General features: G+C 42.6%; 1 protein-coding gene across 1 annotated transcript in view; it reads left to right on the forward strand.

Annotated features, from left to right (window-relative positions):
• Positions 1-23,410, forward strand: part of LOC122927119 (A disintegrin and metalloproteinase with thrombospondin motifs 6-like) — a 419,427-nt gene that overhangs the window by 116,206 nt on the left and 279,811 nt on the right. The window contains exon 3 of the mRNA XM_044278704.1: positions 21,159-21,239. Coding sequence (XP_044134639.1) covers positions 21,159-21,239 — 81 coding nt within the window. The remainder of the gene's footprint in view (positions 1-21,158; positions 21,240-23,410) is intronic.

The raw sequence follows: 23,410 nt of genomic DNA on the forward strand, positions 1-23,410 counted from the left end.
GTGCAATAACATCTTTAACAGAGATGAAAGGAGAAGGGAGAGTCAGAGCACCCGTGCTGGCCGAGAACCACCTCCAGACCTTAAGAGTATTTCGAATCAATGGATTTGGTATAGTGCTGGGGACCAAAGGGGGTCTATCGGCCAGAACGAGGGCCCTAATAGGGGAGGGTAAAAAAGCGTTTTCTAACGCTAACCACAATTTGTGAGGAGGATTCCTAATCCAATCTATTGCTCTAGCCAGTTGTATTGCTTTCATGTAGGTCTCAGGGTCAGGTAGTCCGATTCCCCCATCGGATCTTGGCTTGGTTAGGGTATCAAAAGAAATACGGGGTTTTTTCCCCTGCCATATAAATTTACGAATGTTTTTGTTTAGGGCGGAAAAGTAGGATCTGGGAATTTCAATGGGAAGTACTTGCATCAAGTACGTGAGTCTAGGTATTACCAGGGACATAAGAATGTTTTTTCTCCCAAACCAGGACAGATAGGGAAAGTTTAGGGAGTCTAATTGGGTTATTATTGATGATAAAAGAGGCTTGTAGTTCATATTGAATAGTTCACCTAGGATCGGGGATATCTTCACTCCCAGGTAAGTCAGTTGCTGGGTTTGCCAATTAAAAGGGGAATTCCTTTTTAGAGATGAAAGAGTATGCGAGGAGAGGCCCATGTGAATTATCTGGGATTTGGAAGCATTGACTTTGAAATTAGACAAAGCACCGAAATGATTGAGACTGGATAAAATTACGGGAATGGAAACAAGTGGGTTAGTGGTAATAATTAATAAATCATCTGCAAATGCAGCCAATCTAAAGTCACAGCCACCAACCTTCAGGCCTTTAACATCTGGGTTTTGTCTAAGGGACTGTAACAGGGTTTCCATCACTAGGACAAAAATAAGAGGAGAAAGTGGGCAGCCCTGTCTTGTCCCATTTCTAATGGGGAAACTAGGTGATAATGTATCATTGACTGACACAGACGCCGAAGAACGATTGTACATAGCGAAAATAGCATTAATAAATGGTGTTGGTATTTGGAATTTTGATAGAGCTAAAGAAATGAATGTCCAGTCTACTCTATCAAACGCTTTTTCGGCGTCTGTGCCAAGCAAAACTAGGGGGGAGGATCTGTGGGAGGCATAATATAATGCGTTTAAAACCTTAGTGGTATTATCTTTGCCCTCTCTGCCTCTGACAAACCCTACTTGGTCTGGGTTAATTAATTGAGGTAAAAGACATTGCAGTCTAGTGGCTAACATTTTCGAGAGTAATTTAAGATCCACATTCAATAAGGAGATAGGGCGATAATTTGAACATGAGGTGGGGTCTTTGCCCTGTTTGGGGATGACAGTGATCGTGGCTTTAGTCATATCTGCAGAGAGCGGATGTTCGTCTAAGGCCAAGTTATAGATTGGGAGCAAAAAGGGGAGGAGAGTGTCTTTAAATGTAGAGTAATAAGTTATAGGAAGCCCGTCTGGACCTGGGCACTTCCCTTTGGGGGTCGCCTTGATGGCTGCTACTATTTCCGAAGTGGTGAATGGTTTGGACAAAGATTCTTTTTGGGACATAGATAATGTCTGCAGTCTGAGGGAAGATAGGAAGGTATTTATATTAGTATGTCTGTCTAGTGAGGGGTCAGGGAGTACTGAGGGGGGGAGATTATATAGAGACTCATAAAACTTCCTAAATTGGTCAGCTATTTCGTTGGCTTTAAACAATAAGCAGTCTTGAGGGGATCTAATGCTTTGAATATAACGGGAGGTTCGCCTCTGCTTAATTCTCTGAATAGCATATTTAGAGCCTTTGTTTCCATGCGCGAAAACCTTCTGCTGTGCAGAGAGGTAGTACTTAGCGGACTTCTCATTAAGGAGATTTTTTAATTCAGTTCTGAGGGAGGTGAGTTCTGAAAGATGTTGGGCTAATAAAGACTGTTTGTGTGTTTTTTCCAGCCTGTGGATTTTGGATAGCAAAATGGAAAGTTTTTTTCTCGGACTGTTTTTTCAGGAAAGAGCATAAGCTAATCAATCTGCCTCTTATAAAAGCTTTATGAGCATCCCAAAGTGTATGGGGGGAGATATCTTCAGTATTATTGATTGAGAAGTACTCCACTAGTAGGGCGGAAATATGGGTAACGTGTCTTTCATTTCCCAGCAAGGATTCATTGAACCTCCAATTGGATTTCCTATTGGATCTGATGGGGGGGTGTATATCACAGAAAATGGGGGAATGGTCTGAGAGTGTTATATCACCAATCTTTGCATGTGAGCATAGTTGCAAGTGTTCTTTTGAAATAAGGATATAGTCAATCCTACTATAGGATCTGTTAGCGGGGGAGTAAAAGGAGTAGTCTAAGCTTTGTGGGTTAAGACAACGCCATATGTCAGATACACCAAGCTCCAGAAGTTTAGTCTGAAGAAAGCCCAGGGCTTTTTGGGAAATGTTTGATTTCTTGGAAGTGGTGTCCAGTAGCGGATTAAAGGCTATGTTGAAGTCACCGGCTATAATTAGAATGCCCTCTCTGTGAACTTCAATTAGTGACAAAAGAGTGGTTAGCCAGCTGATCTGTTCTGTATTGGGTGCATATACATTCACAAGTGTATATAGTGAACAACCTATCATACCTTTAAGTATCAAAAATCTGCCCTCAGGGTCTTGCACATGGGAGTTATAGAGGAAGGGTAAATTTCTATGGAAGCCAATACTGACTCCCCTCGAGGCGGCACCCCCAGCCCCACAGTGGTGCCAAGTAGGGAATTTAGAAAAGGAAAGATTTGGGTAATTGCCGTGCTTAAAGTGAGTTTCCTGTAGGAAAACCACCGAACATCTCTCTCTGTTTAGTTGAGATAGAATCTGACATCTCTTGGATGGGGACCTCAACCCCTTCACGTTATAAGTTACAACTCTCAAGTCCGACATGGTTATAAGAGATGTAAAATATGAGTGAATCTAAAAGTGCAGGAGGAAAGTGTGTATAGTCAACTGACCAGAGTGAGGGGGGGTGCCACCCCGAGGTAAGCGAGGACTCCAGAGCAAGGAGAGGGTGTCGCAGATCTGCAGGTGTATATCAGCAAATGGAACGAACATAGTGTTGCATTCTTGAGACCTATCTGGGGACAAAAATAGGTTAACAAAACAGAAGGAGAAACACAAACAAAACCAAAAGTAGCGCCAAAGTGGCACTAACCTGTGAAAGCCAGCTATGGTTAGTGGCAAGGGGGGGTATTGCATTACTCTTATCAGAGTACAACTACTACAATCCCTCATTAAGGAGAAAGATTCAAGCTCCAGTTATAATCAGAATAATTCTCTAATGTTAGGAAGAGAAAACATATCACTTTTAAGTAAGAATAAGGGGTAAGAATAAGAATAATCAGTACTGATCTTCTTTCAACCATGTACTTAACCCTAGTGGTATATTAACTATCAGGGGAATGGCTGCATACAAGTCAGATAAGATAACTTCTTCCCGCTTGGGAATTGGAAGGGTTAACCTGATGTTGGTCAGTCATCAGTCAGAGTCAGTCTCTTGGAGGAAGATGATTGGCGATTTCTTCTTGTCTTTTGAGACCTTTGAGTGCGAGGGGTCTCCCACGGTCCGTCTGATGTCAGGGCAGGAAGCTCAGAGATATCCTGTACTAAGTCCCAGTTTTCAATTGGGAGCGTTGAGATTTGCAGGACGTCATAGGCTCTTTCCAAATCGATGTGCGACTGAATGGAGATTCTGCGACCATTGTGAAAGAAGGATAGCCCAAACGGAAATAGCCATCTGTATATTATTTTCTTGCTTCTCAATAGGTCGGTGAGCGGTTTCAAGGCTTTACGTTTTTTAAGCGTGGATTGGGCTAGATCCTGGAATATGGAGATTGGGTTATCATCCCATGCCAGTAGAGGGGTGTTTCTTGCCCCATTTAAGATTGCTTCTTTAACAGGAAAATGCGAAAATTTGCAGATTATGTCTCTGGGCGGTTCTGTGGGCTGAGGCTTGGGGCGCAGGGCTCTATGGGCTCTTTCAATAAGAACTTCATGTGTGGAGTCAGGGCCTAGGAGCTTCATACATATCTGCATCACCGTTTCAGGGATCTCTTCAGTGTTTACTGATTCTGGTATCCCTCTGAAGCGGAGGTTATTTCTCCTGCTTCTGTTTTCTTGGTCCTCTAGCTGAATGTAGAGGGAGTTAAGGTGCTTCTGGTGAGCGCTTAAGTGGTCAGAGACTGCAGCCTGGTGCGAGGTAATGGCAATATTCGCTTCTTCTAGTGCCTCCACCCGTCTGCCAATATGCTTCATATCCTCCTTAATGGAGCCGAGGTCCGACTTAAGCGGTTCCAGGGCCTCTGATAATGCTCTCTTTAGGAAGGAGCGAGAGAGTGCAAGCGTGTCCGCCTCAGGGGATTCGTCTCTCACCTTTTCAGCGGTGCTTTCGGCTTGCTGCTTACTCCTCGGCGTGCGTGGTGGTTCCGGCGCCATCTTGGAGTCTCTGGCCGCATAGGACTGAGCCGCTTTCTTTATAAATTTCTCCATGCCGCCAGCTTGAGAAGTGGATCTGGGCGGTTCTGGAGTGTCAGCAGGTCTAGGGCCCCCGATCTTGACCATTTTGAGCTTGGATCGCTGAAGATTGGAGCTTCTGAGGGAATCGTTGTCAGGAGAGCTTCACTTCACACAGCCATCCGGCTCTGGCGCTAGCTCCGCCCCCGACAAAGTGGGTATCTTGATAGCTTCAAGGAAGGCGTCAATGTGCTTGCTCAAAAGGTTTTGGTCATATCCTGCTTCTCGTTTCCCTCTCTCAATATTATATAGGGAGGAGTAAAAACTGCAGAATTCTTTAGCGATATCAGGGGTTGTGGTTACTCTCTTCCCATCTTTATTCTTAATAGCCTGAATGAAAGTTTTACTCCTCTGAGCTCTTAAAAGGTTAGACATGACCTTAGTCCCCTTATCCCCATGGCAAAAATACTTAAATCGTAGTGATTGCAGTATTTTGGCGGACTTAATGTTAAGCAGGTCCTTGACCTGATGGCGTAAGGATCGAAGCGCAGAGTGCACTTTGTCGCACTGCCTGGCCTTAAGCAAGGCTTCCAAAGTGGAGATCTGCATCAGCAGAGAGTTTAACTGTTGTGACCTTTGTTTCTTCACTTTGGAGCCCAAGCTAATCAGCTCCCCCCTGATAACCACCTTGTGAGCTTCCCAAACTATGGACATGGGTGTTTGGGAATTATTATTTATATTGAAATAATCTAGGATCTTCTGTTCAATCTGGGCTTTATTAGCTTCATCCTCAAGAAGCGTGGTGTTGAGTCGCCACGTCCACGCTTTTGGAGGCAGGTCTGCTAGTTTCCATTTAACTGTAACCAAGGCATGATCAGAGATGGTGGAAGCACCAATGTCTGCTCTCATTACAGAGGTAAGTGAATTGTTAGACATAAGGATGTAATCCAACCTTTTGTATGTACCATGGACTGGCGAGAAAAACGTGTAGTCCCTCCCTTCCGGGTTGAGAATCCTCCAAACGTCTGAGATCTGCAGGTTCGACAGAGCTAACTGGAGTCTACATATCTGTTTCTTAGAGAGGGATGGAGATCTTGGGGTGGAATCCATACTGTGATCTAAAGTCAAGTTGAAATCACCCCCCAAGATCAACATGCCTTCCGCAAAGTTCCCCAGGGTGGCTAATATCTGCACGAACCACGGGACTTGTTTAACATTAAGGGCATAAACATGGGCCATAGTGATGGTGCAATTGAGGACTTTCCCCTTGACAAACAAATACCTCCCAAAAGGATCCTCCATCTTAGCTGTCAATATGAAGGGAAGTTTTTGCCTAAACCAATGGAGACCCCGCATGCAGCTGAGGAGTAGGTAGAATGGTACCAGACAGGGAAGCTTCTGCTGTTCATGTTTGGGACATGCGAGTGCCAGAAGTGAGTCTCCTGCAAAAAGAGTATGTCAGCATTTTCTCTGTTAAGGGTGTGCTATACCTGGCTTCTCTTCTGGGGTATATTCATACCATTAACATTAAGCGTACATACAGTTATATCAGCCATATCGTAATCATACCATCAATAGCTATCATATGCACCTCAGCAATGTCATTCAGTGGGTCGACAGGTGAGGGAAGGGAAAGGACAGGAATGGAAACAAAGGAAAAAAGAGAGCCTGCAGGCTCTAACGGCGCAACATTGCGCAATACTGCAAGTACTATCAAATTAAACTGGGCCGGAGGGGGGGGGGACATAAGCGGAAGAGCCCAGCAAGACCAGGTACTCCACACATCTCCGGCCAGCATCATAGGCCATTGTTAGCCTACTTTAAATAGAAAAATACCAGAAAAACATACTAGAACAAATATAGCTCATGAAAGAACACGTGAAAACACATGGTGCTACATATTATCATAGATGATCACAGGGTGACAAGAACTTTAACCATTGCAGGATCTGGGGCTCCCTACACTTGATACGGAGGGAGTCAGGGTCACCTGGGATCCAGCAAACAGGAAAACACAAATGAACGAACAAAACTTATCTGTAGAAGACTCCGAAGTAGGATCAGCATGCACACACTCCAGGAAGGAATATAAACCGCAAAGTGATGCAGTATGGGAAGGGATTTAAAGGGATGCAATCAGTGCAACTACATGACAGCTGAGAGAGGCTAACGAGATGAGAAAAGGAAAGCAAAACAAAAGGAACCTCAAGGAGGAGGTTCTGAAGGACGTCTGTCAGAGCTTCTCAGATGTCTGGTGGTGACAATATATGCTCCCAAATAAGGCTACTTTCACACTGGAGATTTGGTTTCCGTTTGTGAAAAACATTTCAGGGATCTCGCAAGCGGTCCAAAACAGATCAGTTTTGCCCTAATGCTTTCTGAATGAAAAAGGATCCGCTCAGAATGCATCAGCTTGTCTCCGTTCCGCCTCCATTCCGCTCTGGAGGCAGATACCAAAACACTGCTTGCTTGACGATGCAGAGGCAAACGGGAGGCTCTGGGTCTGCCACTAATTTTGTAGACCATAACTTTGCTCTTTCCCTTGGGGTGCCCATGTTGTCCCTTGCTAACCCTATTCATATCATTGCTATTGATTCCACACCGTTGGTGGGCGGGACAGTCGAATATTATTCCTTGGAAGTAACCTTGTCTGTGGGGGTCTGTCATATGGAGTGTACTTTTTTTTATTCTAAAAAATTTACCCATGGCGGTAGTTCTGGGTATTCCTCTGCTTCAGGTTCATAATCCAGTCATCAACTGTTCCACGGGTGAATTAGAGAAATGGTGGGTGAAATGTGATGCATGTTGTCTACCTGTTATTCAGGCTGAAGTCTCTTCCCACGTACATTAGTGACGTTGCTGATGTTTTTTTCTACGTCTGAGGCTGATTTCCTTCCCCCTCATAGACCTTATGACTGTGCCATAGACCTTGTTCCGGGATCTAAGTACCCTAGGGGTCGTATTTATAAGTTGTCAGGTCCAGAAAGAAAATCTATGAGGGATTACTTGAAGGAGAGTCTACAAAAAGGACATATTAGACCCTCAGTGTCTCCTATGGGGGTGGGGTTTTTCTTTGTTGCTAAAAAGGACGGTGGATTAAGAATGTGTACTGATTATAGAGAGTTGAATAAGATTACTGTTAAGAATCAGTACCCGTTGCCGTTGATTCCAGACCTGTTTGATTAAATTTTTGGAGCTCACTGGTTCACTAAACTTGGTCTCAACGGGGCCTATAATCTTATACAAATTAAGGAGAAGGATGAGTGGAAGACGGCCATTAATAGCCCAGAGGGTCATTATGAATACTTAGTGATGCCGTTTGGGTTAAGTAATGCTCTGGCGGTTTTCCAAAATTTTGTCAATTACATCTTTAGACAATATATTGGAAAATTTGTAATTGTTTATTTAGATGACATCCTGATTTATTTGCCTGACTGGGATTATCACGTTATTCACACTAGACAAGTACTTCGGGAGAACCGACTTTTCGTGAAGGGTGAGAAGTGTATTTTTGGACTACAGGAAACTTTGTTTTTAGAATGCATTCTCACACCCCAATCCTTCAAGATGAATCCAGGGAAGTTACAGGCCATTTTGGAGTGGGTGAGACCTTCCTCTCTTAAAGCGTTACAACGCTTCTTAGGTTCCGCGAATCTAACTAGGTTCCGCGAATCTAGCCTCTCACGGATCTAACTAAGAAGGGAACTGATCTAGTGAATTGGTTACCAGAAGCCATAAAGGCTTTTGAAACACTTAAGAGGTGTTTCATTAACACCCCAGTATTAGTTCAACCTGACCAAGAGCGGCCTTTTGTGGTGGAGGATGATGCTTCCGAGGATGGAGTTGGGGCAGTCCTCTCCCAGGGGTCATCAGCTCTCACTAACCTAAGATCTTGTGCTTTTTTTTCTCGTAAATTCTCTTCTACCGAGAGAAATTATGACATTGGTAATCGAGAGTTACTTGCTATTAAATGGGCTTTTGAGGAATAGCATTTTCTGGAGAGGGCTAAACATCAGGTTACAGTATTTACGGATCATAAGAATTTAATGTTTTTGGAATCTGCTAAACGTTTGAATCCAAGACAGGCTAGGTGGGCATTGTTCTTTACACGTTTTAATTTTTGTATTTCTTTCAGGCCAGGAAGTATAAATTTTAAAGCAGACGCCTTATCCCGCAATTTTTGTGCTTTTCAATCTCCCGATAATCCACCAGAACCAATATTACCGGCAGGTGTCATTGTGGCTTCGATCTCCTTCGATCTCCTCCAATCTGGTGACTGAAATAACTGCTGGGCAACACTTGGCTCTGGTACAATCTCCTACTAATAAATTATTTGTCCCGGGTCAGTTACGTCTCCAACTGTTGGGTGAGTGCCATAATTCCGTGTTTAGTGGACATCTGGGTATTAATGCCACCAAGGAACTCGTCCAGGTTTTATTGGTGGCCTACCCGGTCTAGAGATGTCCACTCATATGTGTCTTCATGTGAGGTTTGTGCCAGGTCCAAGACTCCTAGGTCTCGTCCGGTGGGGGAGTTACGACCACTACCCATCCCTAGTAGACCTTGGTCCCATATCTTCATGGACTTTATTACTGACTTGCCACTGTCTGAGGGTAATTCGGTGATATGGGTAGTTGTCGACAGATTTAGTTAAATGGTGCACTTCGTCCCTCTGGCAAAACTGCCTAACGCCAAGACTTTAGCTTCTCTGTTTGTTGATCATGTTATTCGGTTACATGGAATTCCAGAGAATGTGGTTTTGGATAGAGGTGTTCAATTTGTTTCTAGGTTTTGGGGGCCTTTTGTCGCAAATGTAACATCTCTTTGTCTTTTTCTTCTGCCTTTCATCTGGAAAGCAACGGTCAAATTGAATGTTTGAACCAGTCTCTGGAGCAGTACTTAAGGTGTTTTGTCTCTGACAACCAACAGATGTGGGTGAAGCATCTTCCCCTGGCTGAATTCGCCATTAACAACCAGGTGAACTCATCTATTAGTATGTCTTTTTTTTATTTTTTTATCTTTGTTTCCATCCACGTTTTAATTCATTTTCGCCGTCTTCTTCACAAATTCCGGTAGCTGATCTGGTAGCTAAAGAACTGTGCACAGTTTGGGCCAGGTTCAGTCGAGCCTGAAAAAAGCACAAGAGGTTCATAAAACCAAGGCGGATAAAAAAGCGCTCTCGAGGAGTAGACTTTGGGTTAGGTGATAAAGTATGGTTATTCACCAAGACTTTGTCCTTGAAGGTACCTTCTAATAAGTTTGCACCACAGTTTATTGGGCCTTATTAGATTGTTGACATTATTTATCCTGTGTCTTTTAACCACTACAGGACCGCCGCATGCAGGAACGCGATTGTTGATTTCGGGCAGAGCCGGTTCGCACATACGCAGTGCGGGCCAGGAATCGTGAAAAGAGTATTTTGTCACCAGCCTGTCAGCCAATGATCAGCACTGGCAGGTTGGTGACTTTAAAAAAATCGAATCAGAAGCCATATAACACCTTATCGGCTATGTTTGGCTGTGTTATGCGAGTCACGTGACGCTGGCCACGTCATGTGAGTCACCAGTCATAAAAGATCATTGCCATATTCCCTGGCCTCACAGGTGGGGGATGGTGATGGGGTGGATGCTACTGACCCTTTTTGACACATGCAGGAAGAAAAAGCAAGCTGTCATTCTTTGGGGATCACTAGTTTGATGGACTGACCGATATTTCTGCCTTCCCAGGCAAACGGACTTAACCGTCTTGTAACGTATTAAGTTCTGTTTTTATCACTTTTATTTTACAAACTGTTATTTAGCACTGTATGTATATGTCTGTGTATTCTATCTTATATTTTCTATGATAACCCTATTGTTTGTATACACTGTCCTTTTTTATATTAAAACTCCACTTTAATAAGAGCCTTCTTGTGTTCTAACGATTCCATGACTGTAGAAGAAGGGTTACCTAGATTGAGTTATTAACCCTGTGAATGCTAGCAGTTGTAGCATGTACTTAGGTGTTATGTAATGCGAGGTGTCTCGTCAGCCTGAGATGACGAGTGGCAGCAGCTAAGTCTACTTTCACACTCTCGTTTTGGCTTTCCATTTGTGAGGTCTGTTCAGGGCTCTCACAAGATGTCCAAAATGGATCAGTTTGCATTCTAATGCATTCTGAATGGAAAACGATCTGCTCAGAATGCATCAGTTTGCATCAGTTCAGTCTCCATTTCGCTTTGGAGACGGACACCAAAACGCTCCGTGCAGCGTTTTGGTGTCCGTCTAATGAAACTGAGCCACTTTCACTGACACAATCTGGCACAATAGAAAACTGATCCATCCTACTTTGACTTTCATGGTGTTCAACACGGATCCATCTTGGCTATGTTAAAGATAATGCAAACTGATCCATTCTGAACGGATGCAGATAGTTGCACTGACAGATCCGCACAAAACGTGAGTGTGAAAGTAGCCTTAGATTGATTAGTTTGAGGAAGGAGTGCTGACAGAAGGAGGTCCAGTGTGACCCTGCAGGCTCCCCTCCTGAACCTAAGTCTGCGGATCCTGACAGTATGTGCTCCTTTTTTACACTCGTGATCAAACTTGGATGCCATGTGTTTATTTAGAAGCATATCAGCGATCAGCAGTCGGTTGGACTATTGTAATGCCTTGTACATGGGACTCCCTAAGAAGAACTTGCATAGACTTCAACTTGTGCAGAATGCTGCAGCAAGGCTCCTAACGGGTGTTGCCCGCTGAGAGCATATCACTCCCTCTCTTAATGCCTTGCACTGGCTCCCCGTCCAACAACGGGTGATGTTCAAGATTGGAAGCTTCATGCATAGGGTATTCCATGGAGTGGGGCCCTTGTACCTGTGAAGTAAATTCACCAGGTTGAGGACATAGAGGTCTAGTAACTCTGTGAGTTTTAACATCCCGCAAGTTAACAAGATCAGACGTGGAGGTAGATACTTTTCGGCTCAAGGGGACAGATTTTGGAACCACCTACCTCAGGCCCTGAAAATGATTTCCATTTTCTCTTAAAGCGTTACAACGCTTCTTAGGTTCCGCGAATTATCGAAAATTTATTTAGAACTTTTCAATTATTGCGAAAGCCTCTCACGGATCTAGTATTAGTTCAACCAGAAACTAATACTATTAGTATACAGTATTAGTTCAACCTGACCAAGAGCGGCCTTTTGTGGTGGAGGATGATGCTTCCGAGGATGGAGTTGGGGCAGTCCTCTCCCAGGGGTCATCAGCTCTCACTAACCTAAGATCTTGTGCTTTTTTTTCTCGTAAATTCTCTTCTACCGAGAGAAATTATGACATTGGTAATCGAGAGTTACTTGCTATTAAATGGGCTTTTGAGGAATAGCATTTTCTGGAGAGGGCTAAACATCAGGTTACAGTATTTACGGATCATAAGAATTTAATGTTTTTGGAATCTGCTAAACGTTTGAATCCAAGACAGGCTAGGTGGGCATTGTTCTTTACACGTTTTAATTTTTGTATTTCTTTCAGGCCAGGAAGTATAAATTTTAAAGCAGACGCCTTATCCCGCAATTTTTGTGCTTTTCAATCTCCCGATAATCCACCAGAACCAATATTACCGGCAGGTGTCATTGTGGCTTCGATCTCCTTCGATCTCCTCCAATCTGGTGACTGAAATAACTGCTGGGCAACACTTGGCTCTGGTACAATCTCCTACTAATAAATTATTTGTCCCGGGTCAGTTACGTCTCCAACTGTTGGGTGAGTGCCATAATTCCGTGTTTAGTGGACATCTGGGTATTAATGCCACCAAGGAACTCGTCCAGGTTTTATTGGTGGCCTACCCGGTCTAGAGATGTCCACTCATATGTGTCTTCATGTGAGGTTTGTGCCAGGTCCAAGACTCCTAGGTCTCGTCCGGTGGGGGAGTTACGACCACTACCCATCCCTAGTAGACCTTGGTCCCATATCTTCATGGACTTTATTACTGACTTGCCACTGTCTGAGGGTAATTCGGTGATATGGGTAGTTGTCGACAGATTTAGTTAAATGGTGCACTTCGTCCCTCTGGCAAAACTGCCTAACGCCAAGACTTTAGCTTCTCTGTTTGTTGATCATGTTATTCGGTTACATGGAATTCCAGAGAATGTGGTTTTGGATAGAGGTGTTCAATTTGTTTCTAGGTTTTGGGGGCCTTTTGTCGCAAATGTAACATCTCTTTGTCTTTTTCTTCTGCCTTTCATCTGGAAAGCAACGGTCAAATTGAATGTTTGAACCAGTCTCTGGAGCAGTACTTAAGGTGTTTTGTCTCTGACAACCAACAGATGTGGGTGAAGCATCTTCCCCTGGCTGAATTCGCCATTAACAACCAGGTGAACTCATCTATTAGTATGTCTTTTTTTTTTTTTTTTATCTTTGTTTCCATCCACGTTTTAATTCATTTTCGCCGTCTTCTTCACAAATTCCGGTAGCTGATCTGGTAGCTAAAGAACTGTGCACAGTTTGGGCCAGGTTCAGTCGAGCCTGAAAAAAGCACAAGAGGTTCATAAAACCAAGGCGGATAAAAAAGCGCTCTCGAGGAGTAGACTTTGGGTTAGGTGATAAAGTATGGTTATTCACCAAGACTTTGTCCTTGAAGGTACCTTCTAATAAGTTTGCACCACAGTTTATTGGGCCTTATTAGATTGTTGACATTATTTATCCTGTGTCTTTTAACCACTACAGGACCGCCGCATGCAGGAACGCGTCCTGGCGGCGGCGCTGTTATTCCTCCTGGACGCGCCGATGCGTCCTCTCGCGAGACGTGAGATTTCGGGCAGAGCCGGTTCGCACATACGCAGTGCGGGCCAGGAATCGTGAAAAGAGTATTTTGTCACCAGCCTGTCAGCCAATGATCAGCACTGGCAGGTTGGTGACTTTAAAAAAATCGAATCAGAAGCCATATAACACCTTATCGGCTATGTTTGGCTGTGTTATGCGAGTCACGTGACGCTGGCCACGTCATGTGAGTCACCAGTCATAAAAGATCATTGCCATATTCCCTGGCCTCACAGGTGGGGGATGGTGATGGGGTGGATGCTACTGACCCTTTTTGACACATGCAGGAAGAAAAAGCAAGCTGTCATTCTTTGGGGATCACTAGTTTGATGGACTGACCGATATTTCTGCCTTCCCAGGCAAACGGACTTAACCGTCTTGTAACGTATTAAGTTCTGTTTTTATCACTTTTATTTTACAAACTGTTATTTAGCACTGTATGTATATGTCTGTGTATTCTATCTTATATTTTCTATGATAACCCTATTGTTTGTATACACTGTCCTTTTTTATATTAAAACTCCACTTTAATAAGAGCCTTCTTGTGTTCTAACGATTCCATGACTGTAGAAGAAGGGTTACCTAGATTGAGTTATTAACCCTGTGAATGCTAGCAGTTGTAGCATGTACTTAGGTGTTATGTAATGCGAGGTGTCTCGTCAGCCTGAGATGACGAGTGGCAGCAGCTAAGTCTACTTTCACACTCTCGTTTTGGCTTTCCATTTGTGAGGTCTGTTCAGGGCTCTCACAAGATGTCCAAAATGGATCAGTTTGCATTCTAATGCATTCTGAATGGAAAACGATCTGCTCAGAATGCATCAGTTTGCATCAGTTCAGTCTCCATTTCGCTTTGGAGACGGACACCAAAACGCTCCGTGCAGCGTTTTGGTGTCCGTCTAATGAAACTGAGCCACTTTCACTGACACAATCTGGCACAATAGAAAACTGATCCATCCTACTTTGACTTTCATGGTGTTCAACACGGATCCATCTTGGCTATGTTAAAGATAATGCAAACTGATCCATTCTGAACGGATGCAGATAGTTGCACTGACAGATCCGCACAAAACGTGAGTGTGAAAGTAGCCTTAGATTGATTAGTTTGAGGAAGGAGTGCTGACAGAAGGAGGTCCAGTGTGACCCTGCAGGCTCCCCTCCTGAACCTAAGTCTGCGGATCCTGACAGTATGTGCTCCTTTTTTACACTCGTGATCAAACTTGGATGCCATGTGTTTATTTAGAAGCATATCAGCGATCAGCAGTCGGTTGGACTATTGTAATGCCTTGTACATGGGACTCCCTAAGAAGAACTTGCATAGACTTCAACTTGTGCAGAATGCTGCAGCAAGGCTCCTAACGGGTGTTGCCCGCTGAGAGCATATCACTCCCTCTCTTAATGCCTTGCACTGGCTCCCCGTCCAACAACGGGTGATGTTCAAGATTGGAAGCTTCATGCATAGGGTATTCCATGGAGTGGGGCCCTTGTACCTGTGAAGTAAATTCACCAGGTTGAGGACATAGAGGTCTAGTAACTCTGTGAGTTTTAACATCCCGCAAGTTAACAAGATCAGACGTGGAGGTAGATACTTTTCGGCTCAAGGGGACAGATTTTGGAACCACCTACCTCAGGCCCTGAAAATGATTTCCAGTCTTCTCTCATTCAGACGTGCACTGAAAACCTTACTTTTCAAACAGGCGTTTGATCTTCCTATATAACACTTATTTGGTTTATATAATTTTGGGGGGTTTCTTAAATCTTAGTCTATAAAATCACGGTTGGTAATGTTCTTTTATTTTAAAGATACTTTTTCCCCACGTTTATTAAATAGTTTTCTTCACATTTTCTATATCTCGTCTGAATCCTTTGAACCTTGAGATCCCCCTACCTCCCTCCCCTTTTCTTGACTCTCCATTTGATAAGTGCTAGGAAATTGGTCTCTGGAATAGGTGCCTTATTCTCTAGGCCTTTGTGGCCCATGGCAAAGTGTCATGCCTTCTTTTTTTCCTCCCTGTTGAATTAGTCAGCTAAGCGCATCGAGGCCCGAAGGGTAAGACTGCGTGTACACAAGACTATACATCATCATCATATACACTCACCTAAAGAATTATTAGGAAGACCATACTAATGGACCCCCTTTTGCCTTCAGAACTGCTCAGGTAGCCCGTGGCATTTAAATGATGGCCAATTTGCACTAAGGGGCCTAAAGTGTGCCCAGAAAATTTCCCCCACACCATTACACCATCACCACCAGCCTGCACAGTGGTAACAAGGTATGATGGATACATATAGAAAAGAGATGATAGGAATAGCTCACTCCTGTGCAGATAGGGACCAGGTGCTCTAGGCCAAGAATACTGTATCACCCATACAGAAAAAAGTATAAAAATGAATGGATATGTAGGACTGGCACTCTGTATGCATGGGATAATATGGATCAAATAATAATATGAATAAAATAGTAATACGGTAAGTGATCACACAATTTGATTCAACAAAAAAAAAATAATAATAATAAAAGCATGTTAAAAATACATCCTAATATGTATATATAAAACACATTCAAAAAAATAAATATAAAATGAAAGATTACAGCAGCAGTATTAATTTATAAAATGATTCAGACTTATAGAATTCAATAATCTAATGGACCCAAGGAAAAAGTTCTTCTTGTATATAATTTCTTAGGTTGAAAAAAACAAGATCAACAGAAGATGTGTCCTTTCACTCAATAATGTCTATATGAAAAGAGGTGCTTATCGTTTGATTTGATTAGTTTCGATGTTGTCCACAAATAATGAGCACTATGAGTAGAATTTGATTCCAAGAAATGTCCTTGATCACGACTTGGTTTAGTGTATATATAAAGTGCTGTGTGCTCAGAGGTAGAGGGAAAAAAGGTATATCTTCCTCAGTGGCAGCCACCGAGGAAGCAGTAAGAGGACCCCGAAACGCGTCTGGCGTGACTAAGCTGACAACTCCTACTTTTACCAAGGCCTTTACATAGAGGATACAGATGATATAAAACCTGTAAACACTCTATTCTAATATTTGGAGCGCTCCAAAGAAAGAAAAAAACTTCATATACAGACACCGTAGAGCAAAGTTCCCGCAAGATTTAACTACAGCTACGGACCAGGAGCACGTCAGTTCCCGTGATACCTCGCTACAGCCTTCAAGTTAGAGGTACGTCACAGACCACGTGAGACGCGGGTGCCCTGGGATACAGACAGCTTACCGGAAACTGAAAGTCTACCATAGACCACGCGATCCTAGCGTCTGGTCTCAACAGCACAGAACCGCGCTCACTCTAATTGTCAGGTAAGCGGTACCTACCCGGACTTCAAACTACCATCTAGGCCGAGGTAAGATATACCTTTTTTTCCCTCTACCTTTGAGCACACAGCACTTTATATACAGGGAGTGCAGAATTATTAGGCAAATGAGTATTTTGACCACATCATCTTCTTTATACTTGTTGTCTTACTCTAAACTGTATAGGCTCGAAAGCCTACTACCAATTAAGCATATTAGGTGATGTGCATCTCTGTAATGAGAAGGGGTGTGGTCTAATGACATCAACACCCTATATCAGGTGTGCATAATTATTACGCAACTTCCTTTCCTTTGGCAAAATGGGTCAAAAGAAGGACTTGACAGGCTCAGAAAAGTCAAAAATAGTGAGATATCTTGCAGAGGGATGCAGCACTCTTAAAATTGCAAAGCTTCTGAAGCGTGATCATCGAACAATCAAGCGTTTCATTCAAAATGGTCAACAGGGTCGCAAGAAGCATGTGGAAAATAGGTCGCAAGAAGCATGTGGAAAGGCGCAAAATAACTGCCCATGAACTGAGAAAAGTCAAGCGTGCAGCTGCCAAGATGCCACTTGCCACCAGTTTGGCCATATTTCAAAGCTGCAACATCACTGGAGTGCCCAAAAGCACAAGGTGTGCAATACTCAGAGGCATGGCCAAGGTAAGAAAGGCTGAAAGACGACCACCACTGAACAAGACACACAAGCTGAAACGTCAAGACTGGGCCAAGAAATATCTCAAGAATGATTTTTCTAAGGTTTTATGGACTGATGAAATGAGAGTGAGTCTTGATGGGCCAGATGGATAGGCCCGTGGCTGGATTGGTAAAGGGCAGAGAGCTCCAGTCCGACTCAGACGCCAGCAAGGTGGAGGTGGAGTACTGGTTTGGGCTGGTATCATCAAAGATGAGCTTGTGGGGCCTTTTCGGGTTGAGGATGGAGTCAAGCTCAACTCCCAGTCCTACTGCCAGTTTCTGGAAGACACCTTCTTCAAGCAGTGGTACAGGAAGAAGTCTGCATCCTTCAAGAAAAACATGGTTTTCATGCAGGACAATGCTCCATCACACGCGTCCAAGTACTCCACAGCATGGCTGGCAAGAAAGGGTATAAAAGAAGAAAATCTAATGACATGGCCTCCTTGTTCACCTGATCTGAACCCCATTGAGAACCTGTGGTCCATCATCAAATGTGAGATTACCGTAACAAGGAGGGAAAACAGTACACCTCTCTGAACAGTGTCTGGGAGGCTGTGGTTGCTGCTGCACGCAATGTTGATGGTGAACAGATCAAAACACTGACAGAATCCATGGATGGCAGGCTTTTGAGTGTCCTTGCAAAAAAAGGTGGCTATATTGGTCACTGATTTGTTTTTGTTTTGTTTTTGAATGTCAGAAATGTATATTTGTGAATGTTGAGATGTTATATTGGTTTCACTGGTAAAAATAAATAATTGAAATGGGTATATATTTGTTTTTTGTTAAGTTGCCTAATAATTATGCACAGTAATAGTCACCTGCACACACATATATCCCCCTAAAATAGCTAAAACTAAAAACAAACTAAAAACTACTTCCAAAAATATTCAGCTTTGATATTAATGAGTTTTTTGGGTTCATTGAGAACATGGTTGTTGTTCAATAATAAAGTTAATCCTCAAAAATACAACTTGCCTAATAATTCTGCACTCCCTGTATACAGGAACTCAGATACACAGACAACCAAATACACAAGTGTCTAGGCTAGATGCTGTGGACAGGTCACCTCCTAGCACATCCCTGACTTCTCTCCCTATGCTGCTAAGCCCACATTCAGACCTTGATGGTAGGAATGAAGTGTCCTCGTGCCTGGACTGTAAACACCCTAGAATCCCTGAGATGGTGAAAGGGGAGAAGGGGCAGAAGACACACAAATAGCCTAGACCGCAAACAACACAAACAGAAAACAAACTTATCTGAGCTGGAACAGACAATCCTTCCTTCCTTGAATCCAAGGCCAGACTGAAATCTATAACCCGAACGGCCCTCTGGGATTGAAGGCAATTTAAGCCAATGACCCCACCCAGAGCACCTGAAGGAAGGCGGATCCAGCATGATTCCAAAACAAACAAAAGGTTAGACACGTGCTGCCAATCTGACAGACCTCCGCACACCGTCTGAGCAAGGCATGACATGCATTGACCAATGACATTACTGTTCGACTGTAGTCATAATAGGTCTCTTCTCGGGTAGCGTTATCTATCCCTTGTCAGGGACATAGGGCCTACCAGGAGGTTCCTGACATGGGATTGCCCCTATCGGGGTGGTCATTCCGTTTTGCTAGGCAGGGCTTGTAGTTCGATAGGGCAAGTGTGAGGGTAAGATATTTTTCCTTTCCTTGTCCCGCCCAGCCTTATTGTCAATTGCTTTTTATGGGCACAATCTGGGTAAGTTTTAATGATCATCAATAAAAGTGAAAGTTTTACACTAGTGAAAATCTCTTTGTTATAGAACTGCTGCCCCTTCTATGATGGTATCGGTCAATGGACCGGATAGCCCGTGTACTAGGGTACCTCCATCAATGCTTGGGAACCCCAGTGTGTTGCTGTTGTGAAGAAGTGCCTAATCAAGAGGACTTTGGAGCAGAGCTTGATCTGCATACATCCCATCCAAATCTCAAGATCAGTTTTAACTGCCAGTGGAAGTTTTGACTTATTGATATTAATTTTCTTGAAGGTCTATCTGCAATTGTTATTTCTAAGTATTTTATTCCACTTATGGCCCATGAAAATGCACAATGCTCTTGAATGTACTTTCTTAATTCCAAAGGGATGTTAACTGGAAAAAGTTGGCATTTACATTCATTTAAATTTATGCGAAGAGGCATTAGAATACTCATAGATTGCCTGCTTTACATTTTTACATGAGGATTGTATGTTGGTACAAGAAATCATAATATCATCTGCATATAACATGAGGTAGTCCTGGTTCCCAAACTAAATCTGACTGCTTTGAAGTGCCTCATTGCTCTTCACTGGAGATGGGAGTCACTCCCTTCAAGGTAAGAACTACTTTCTAGAGTTTCTGAGGTTCAACATTTGGAATATCTAGCTACATCAATCAATAACAAACTGGATACATTTCAGAAAATGTATTCTGTATTGTCTTTCCTTACACTGTTTTTGTCTTTTCTGTGCTCTCTATTGGATTAGGTTTGTACTTGCTCATCAGTTAGTCTGGACAAAGCTACATATAAGATTTGGGGTTTCAAATCAGTTTTAATAGATGTCTGTTTCACCTTTCTAGTCAGAATCATAATCATGTCTTGGCTCGTCATAAAAGTTTTAGTATTTTTGCTTTGTAAAATGTTTTTTAAAAATATATTATAGTTTTCAAAAAAATATATACAGGAGAACATATTTTAGTGTTGTAAATATTAGAACAGAGATGGAATTAATCCCAGTGTGAATAAGCCCAGGTACACCACTCATTTTCATTAGACACCAGACTATTCAGATTCTAGGATTTCAGGCAATTTTGAGTAGTATATACATGGACATACACTAACAGAGATCCACTTTAAACTTGGCATACACGTTAGACAGCATTCAGCCAAACACCCTATTCATCGAAGTCCACCACAAAATGTATCCTTAACTTGGCCAAACATGAATGTTAGCCTCAGTGAGAGAAATGAATAACATTTCTCTGGCAGCAACTTAACTTCCACAGTGTTACACAGCGGATGTGGATCTGCTGTGTCTATTGAACAAAATCAACTTGGGGCTACCCTTAAGAGTATTGTCAAAGTGGACCCCCTGGTCTTCAGCATTTACCTATACAGGGATCTAGACTCTATTGCAGATAGCTTAGTCAGTATGAAAATCAGCCAAAGGTCAGGTCAAGAAGGGTCAAATCCAGAGTCAGACATGAGTCCTAGAGATAGGAGAGCAAAGAACACAACTAGCACACCTTTCCTGGAAACAAGAGCGTTAGGGTATTTAACTTTCCTTATAAGAAGCTGCCTAAGCAATAGTTTCTAAGGTGCACAGCCATTGGCTGGGGAGGACAAAGGTGCTCAAGTTAGCCCTATAAGGGCTGTAGAGAGTGGAAGCGTGCCTCATGGGCTTCAGCAGGAGAAGCAGAGCTAGCAGAAAGCAAAAGGTGAGAAGGCCGCAGCCAGGGTGGAGTGGCAGTGGAGCATTGCAGTCATACCTGCTTGGGACAGGCAGGAGGACGCTGGGGACCTGTACCACCGGCTTGATAAAACTGAGGACCAGTTTATTTATCCGATGGCTTATTACATGATGGTGGACACCTTTGTATACTGTGAATTTTCCGCAGTCAGTTTTAGATTTAATATCTTGAACAACCAAAGTGTTCATATATATTGGATGTTGTGTCATCAGTTCACCAGCATTGAGAAAACATAGTTAAGAACAGCCTATTTCAATGCTTGTCAAGTTCATGAATATATTAATGACTGTATGTATGGTATCAGTGAGAAATCTTCTGCTGCATGAATGTAAGTGATGTGTTTAAATGAGCATTATGTTCAACATCTGTCTTACAGCTTATTCCTTGTCTCCTTCCCCCTTTTCTCAAGGATATGAGGAAGTAGTCTGGATTCCCAAAGGCTCTGTCCACATTGACATTTGTCAGCTCAATGTATCACAAAACTACCTGGGTAAGTAGAATAAATATATAGGGAGTCATGAATTAAAGTGTACTTGTTACTCAATAAGCCAGAGCAGAGAGACATTCACAGCAAATGGCTGTTGCTTGGGTGGACCCTGCCTGTCCAAGAAATACATAAGCAGCCATTAATGAATGGCATGTAATATTACACGGTATGGAAAGATGAGGTTGGGCCAGCTCCTGTTTAAAAAGAGGGTGCCTTATTAGACAACCTCATTAAGTTGCAATCTTTACTTTTGATTTTCTCATCCTAGTTACCAAATGCTGACATAAACTTGCTTAGTAATCAAGTGCTAATGATCGTTGTCAAAGGGATTCTTTGCTATTGCCGCTTGTGTCTTCATAGGTAAAGATGACCATTAGTGTTGATCGAGCACCAAAGTGCTTGGGTGCTCGAGTAGAAAAACTCAGGAGCACCCGGGCACAATGGAAGTTAATAGTAGAACCCGAGTATTAAACCAGGCACCCCCTGCTCTGAAGAGGGGAGGGTGTCTGGTTCACATGAAAAGGTCAGAAATTTATGGGAACACCACTGAAATGGTTCGGTAACAGCATGGGTGGGGATGTCTGGATGCATCTTGGACTCCCAGGTCACTGGTGGGAACGATGTTGTCCGAGTAGTACGCCAATTTTACAGACTGACAATAATACGCACAAAACCGAAGATAGAAATCGATTGTAGAAGAAAAATTGTTAGGAAACATTCTTTCCTGTATATTTACTTGTATATAAAGCGCAAGTGCTGCAAAAAATTGCAAGGAAGAGGCACTCCGATACAACTTATATATCACATAAAGGGGGGCCTCATTAATATTGTGGTACAATAGTTTAGATAGTGGGACTCCTAAACTCATAAAGCCTATGCACTAAGTGAAAGGGCTGCCAAAAAGTGCAAGGAACCGACACTCCAATACACCCTTTATTACACATAAAGGAGGGCATCATACACATCCTTGAAAAAATTATGATTGCTGGCCTGCTGGTGACCCTCAAAAACATAAGGAGCACGGGCCTGCTGGTGACCCTGCTGCTGAGCTAACCATCTAAAACATTAGGGGTGAGAGCCTGCTGCTGAGCTGGCCATCAAAAAAATTATGGTTGAGGGCCTGCTGTTGAGCTGACCATTGAATTGTGGTTGAGAGTCTGCTGGTGATCTGATTCTCTAAAATATTATGGGTGAGTGCCTGCTGCTGATCTGACCATGGAAAAAATTATGGTTGAGGGCTTGCTTCTGAGCTGACCATTGAAAAAAATTATGGTTGAGGGTCTGATGCTGAGCTGACCCTCTAAAAAAATAGGAGCGAGAGCAGTCTAATAAGCATGTCGATATGATCGAGGAGGAGGATGAAAAAAGGAAGATTGAACATATACACTTTTTTGTGGTGGAAGAGCTGCATGGGAATACAGTGTATTCAATACACCATAAAAGCCACATTTAATTTGCCTTTATGTCCAGCCGCTTTCCTCTGGTGGAGTAGTGAAGTCAGGGGCAATTCAGGCGCACCCTTACATCAGTTTACGACCACAAGTGGGGTGTTTCTGTAAACCGCAGAATCTGCGTAATATATATTGAGTTTTGTTTCGCTGTTAACCCTCAATGTGTTACAGAAAAAAAATGTAATAAAATGGAAAGTCTGCCAAAAAAGTAAAATTTAGAAATGTCATCTCCATTTTCCTTTAATTCTTGTGGAACACCTAAAGGGTTAACAACGTTTGTAAAATCAGTTTTGAGTAACTTGAGGGGTGTAGTTTCTACAAAGGGATAATTTATGGGCGGTTTCCACTATGTAAGCCTCACAAAGTGACTTCAGACCTGAACTGGTCCTTAAAAAGTATGATTTGGAAATTTCCTTAAAAATTTTAAGAATTGCTTCTAAACTTCTAAACCTTCTAACATCCTAAAAAAATTAAATGACATTTCCAAAATGATGACAACATAAAGTAGACATATGGGAAATGTTAAGTAATAAATATTGTATTAGGTATAACTTTCTGTTTTAGAAGCAGAGAAAATGAAATTTAGAAAATTGAGAATTTTTCATATTTTTTTTTAGAAATTTGGGATTTTTTCATAAATAAAGGTGAAATATATTGACTCAAATTTATGACTATCATGAAGTACAATGTGTCATGAGAAAACAATATCAGAATTGCTTGGAT

This window comes from Bufo gargarizans, chromosome 1, assembly GCF_014858855.1.
Source record: "Bufo gargarizans isolate SCDJY-AF-19 chromosome 1, ASM1485885v1, whole genome shotgun sequence".
Lineage (NCBI taxonomy): Eukaryota > Metazoa > Chordata > Amphibia > Anura > Bufonidae > Bufo > Bufo gargarizans.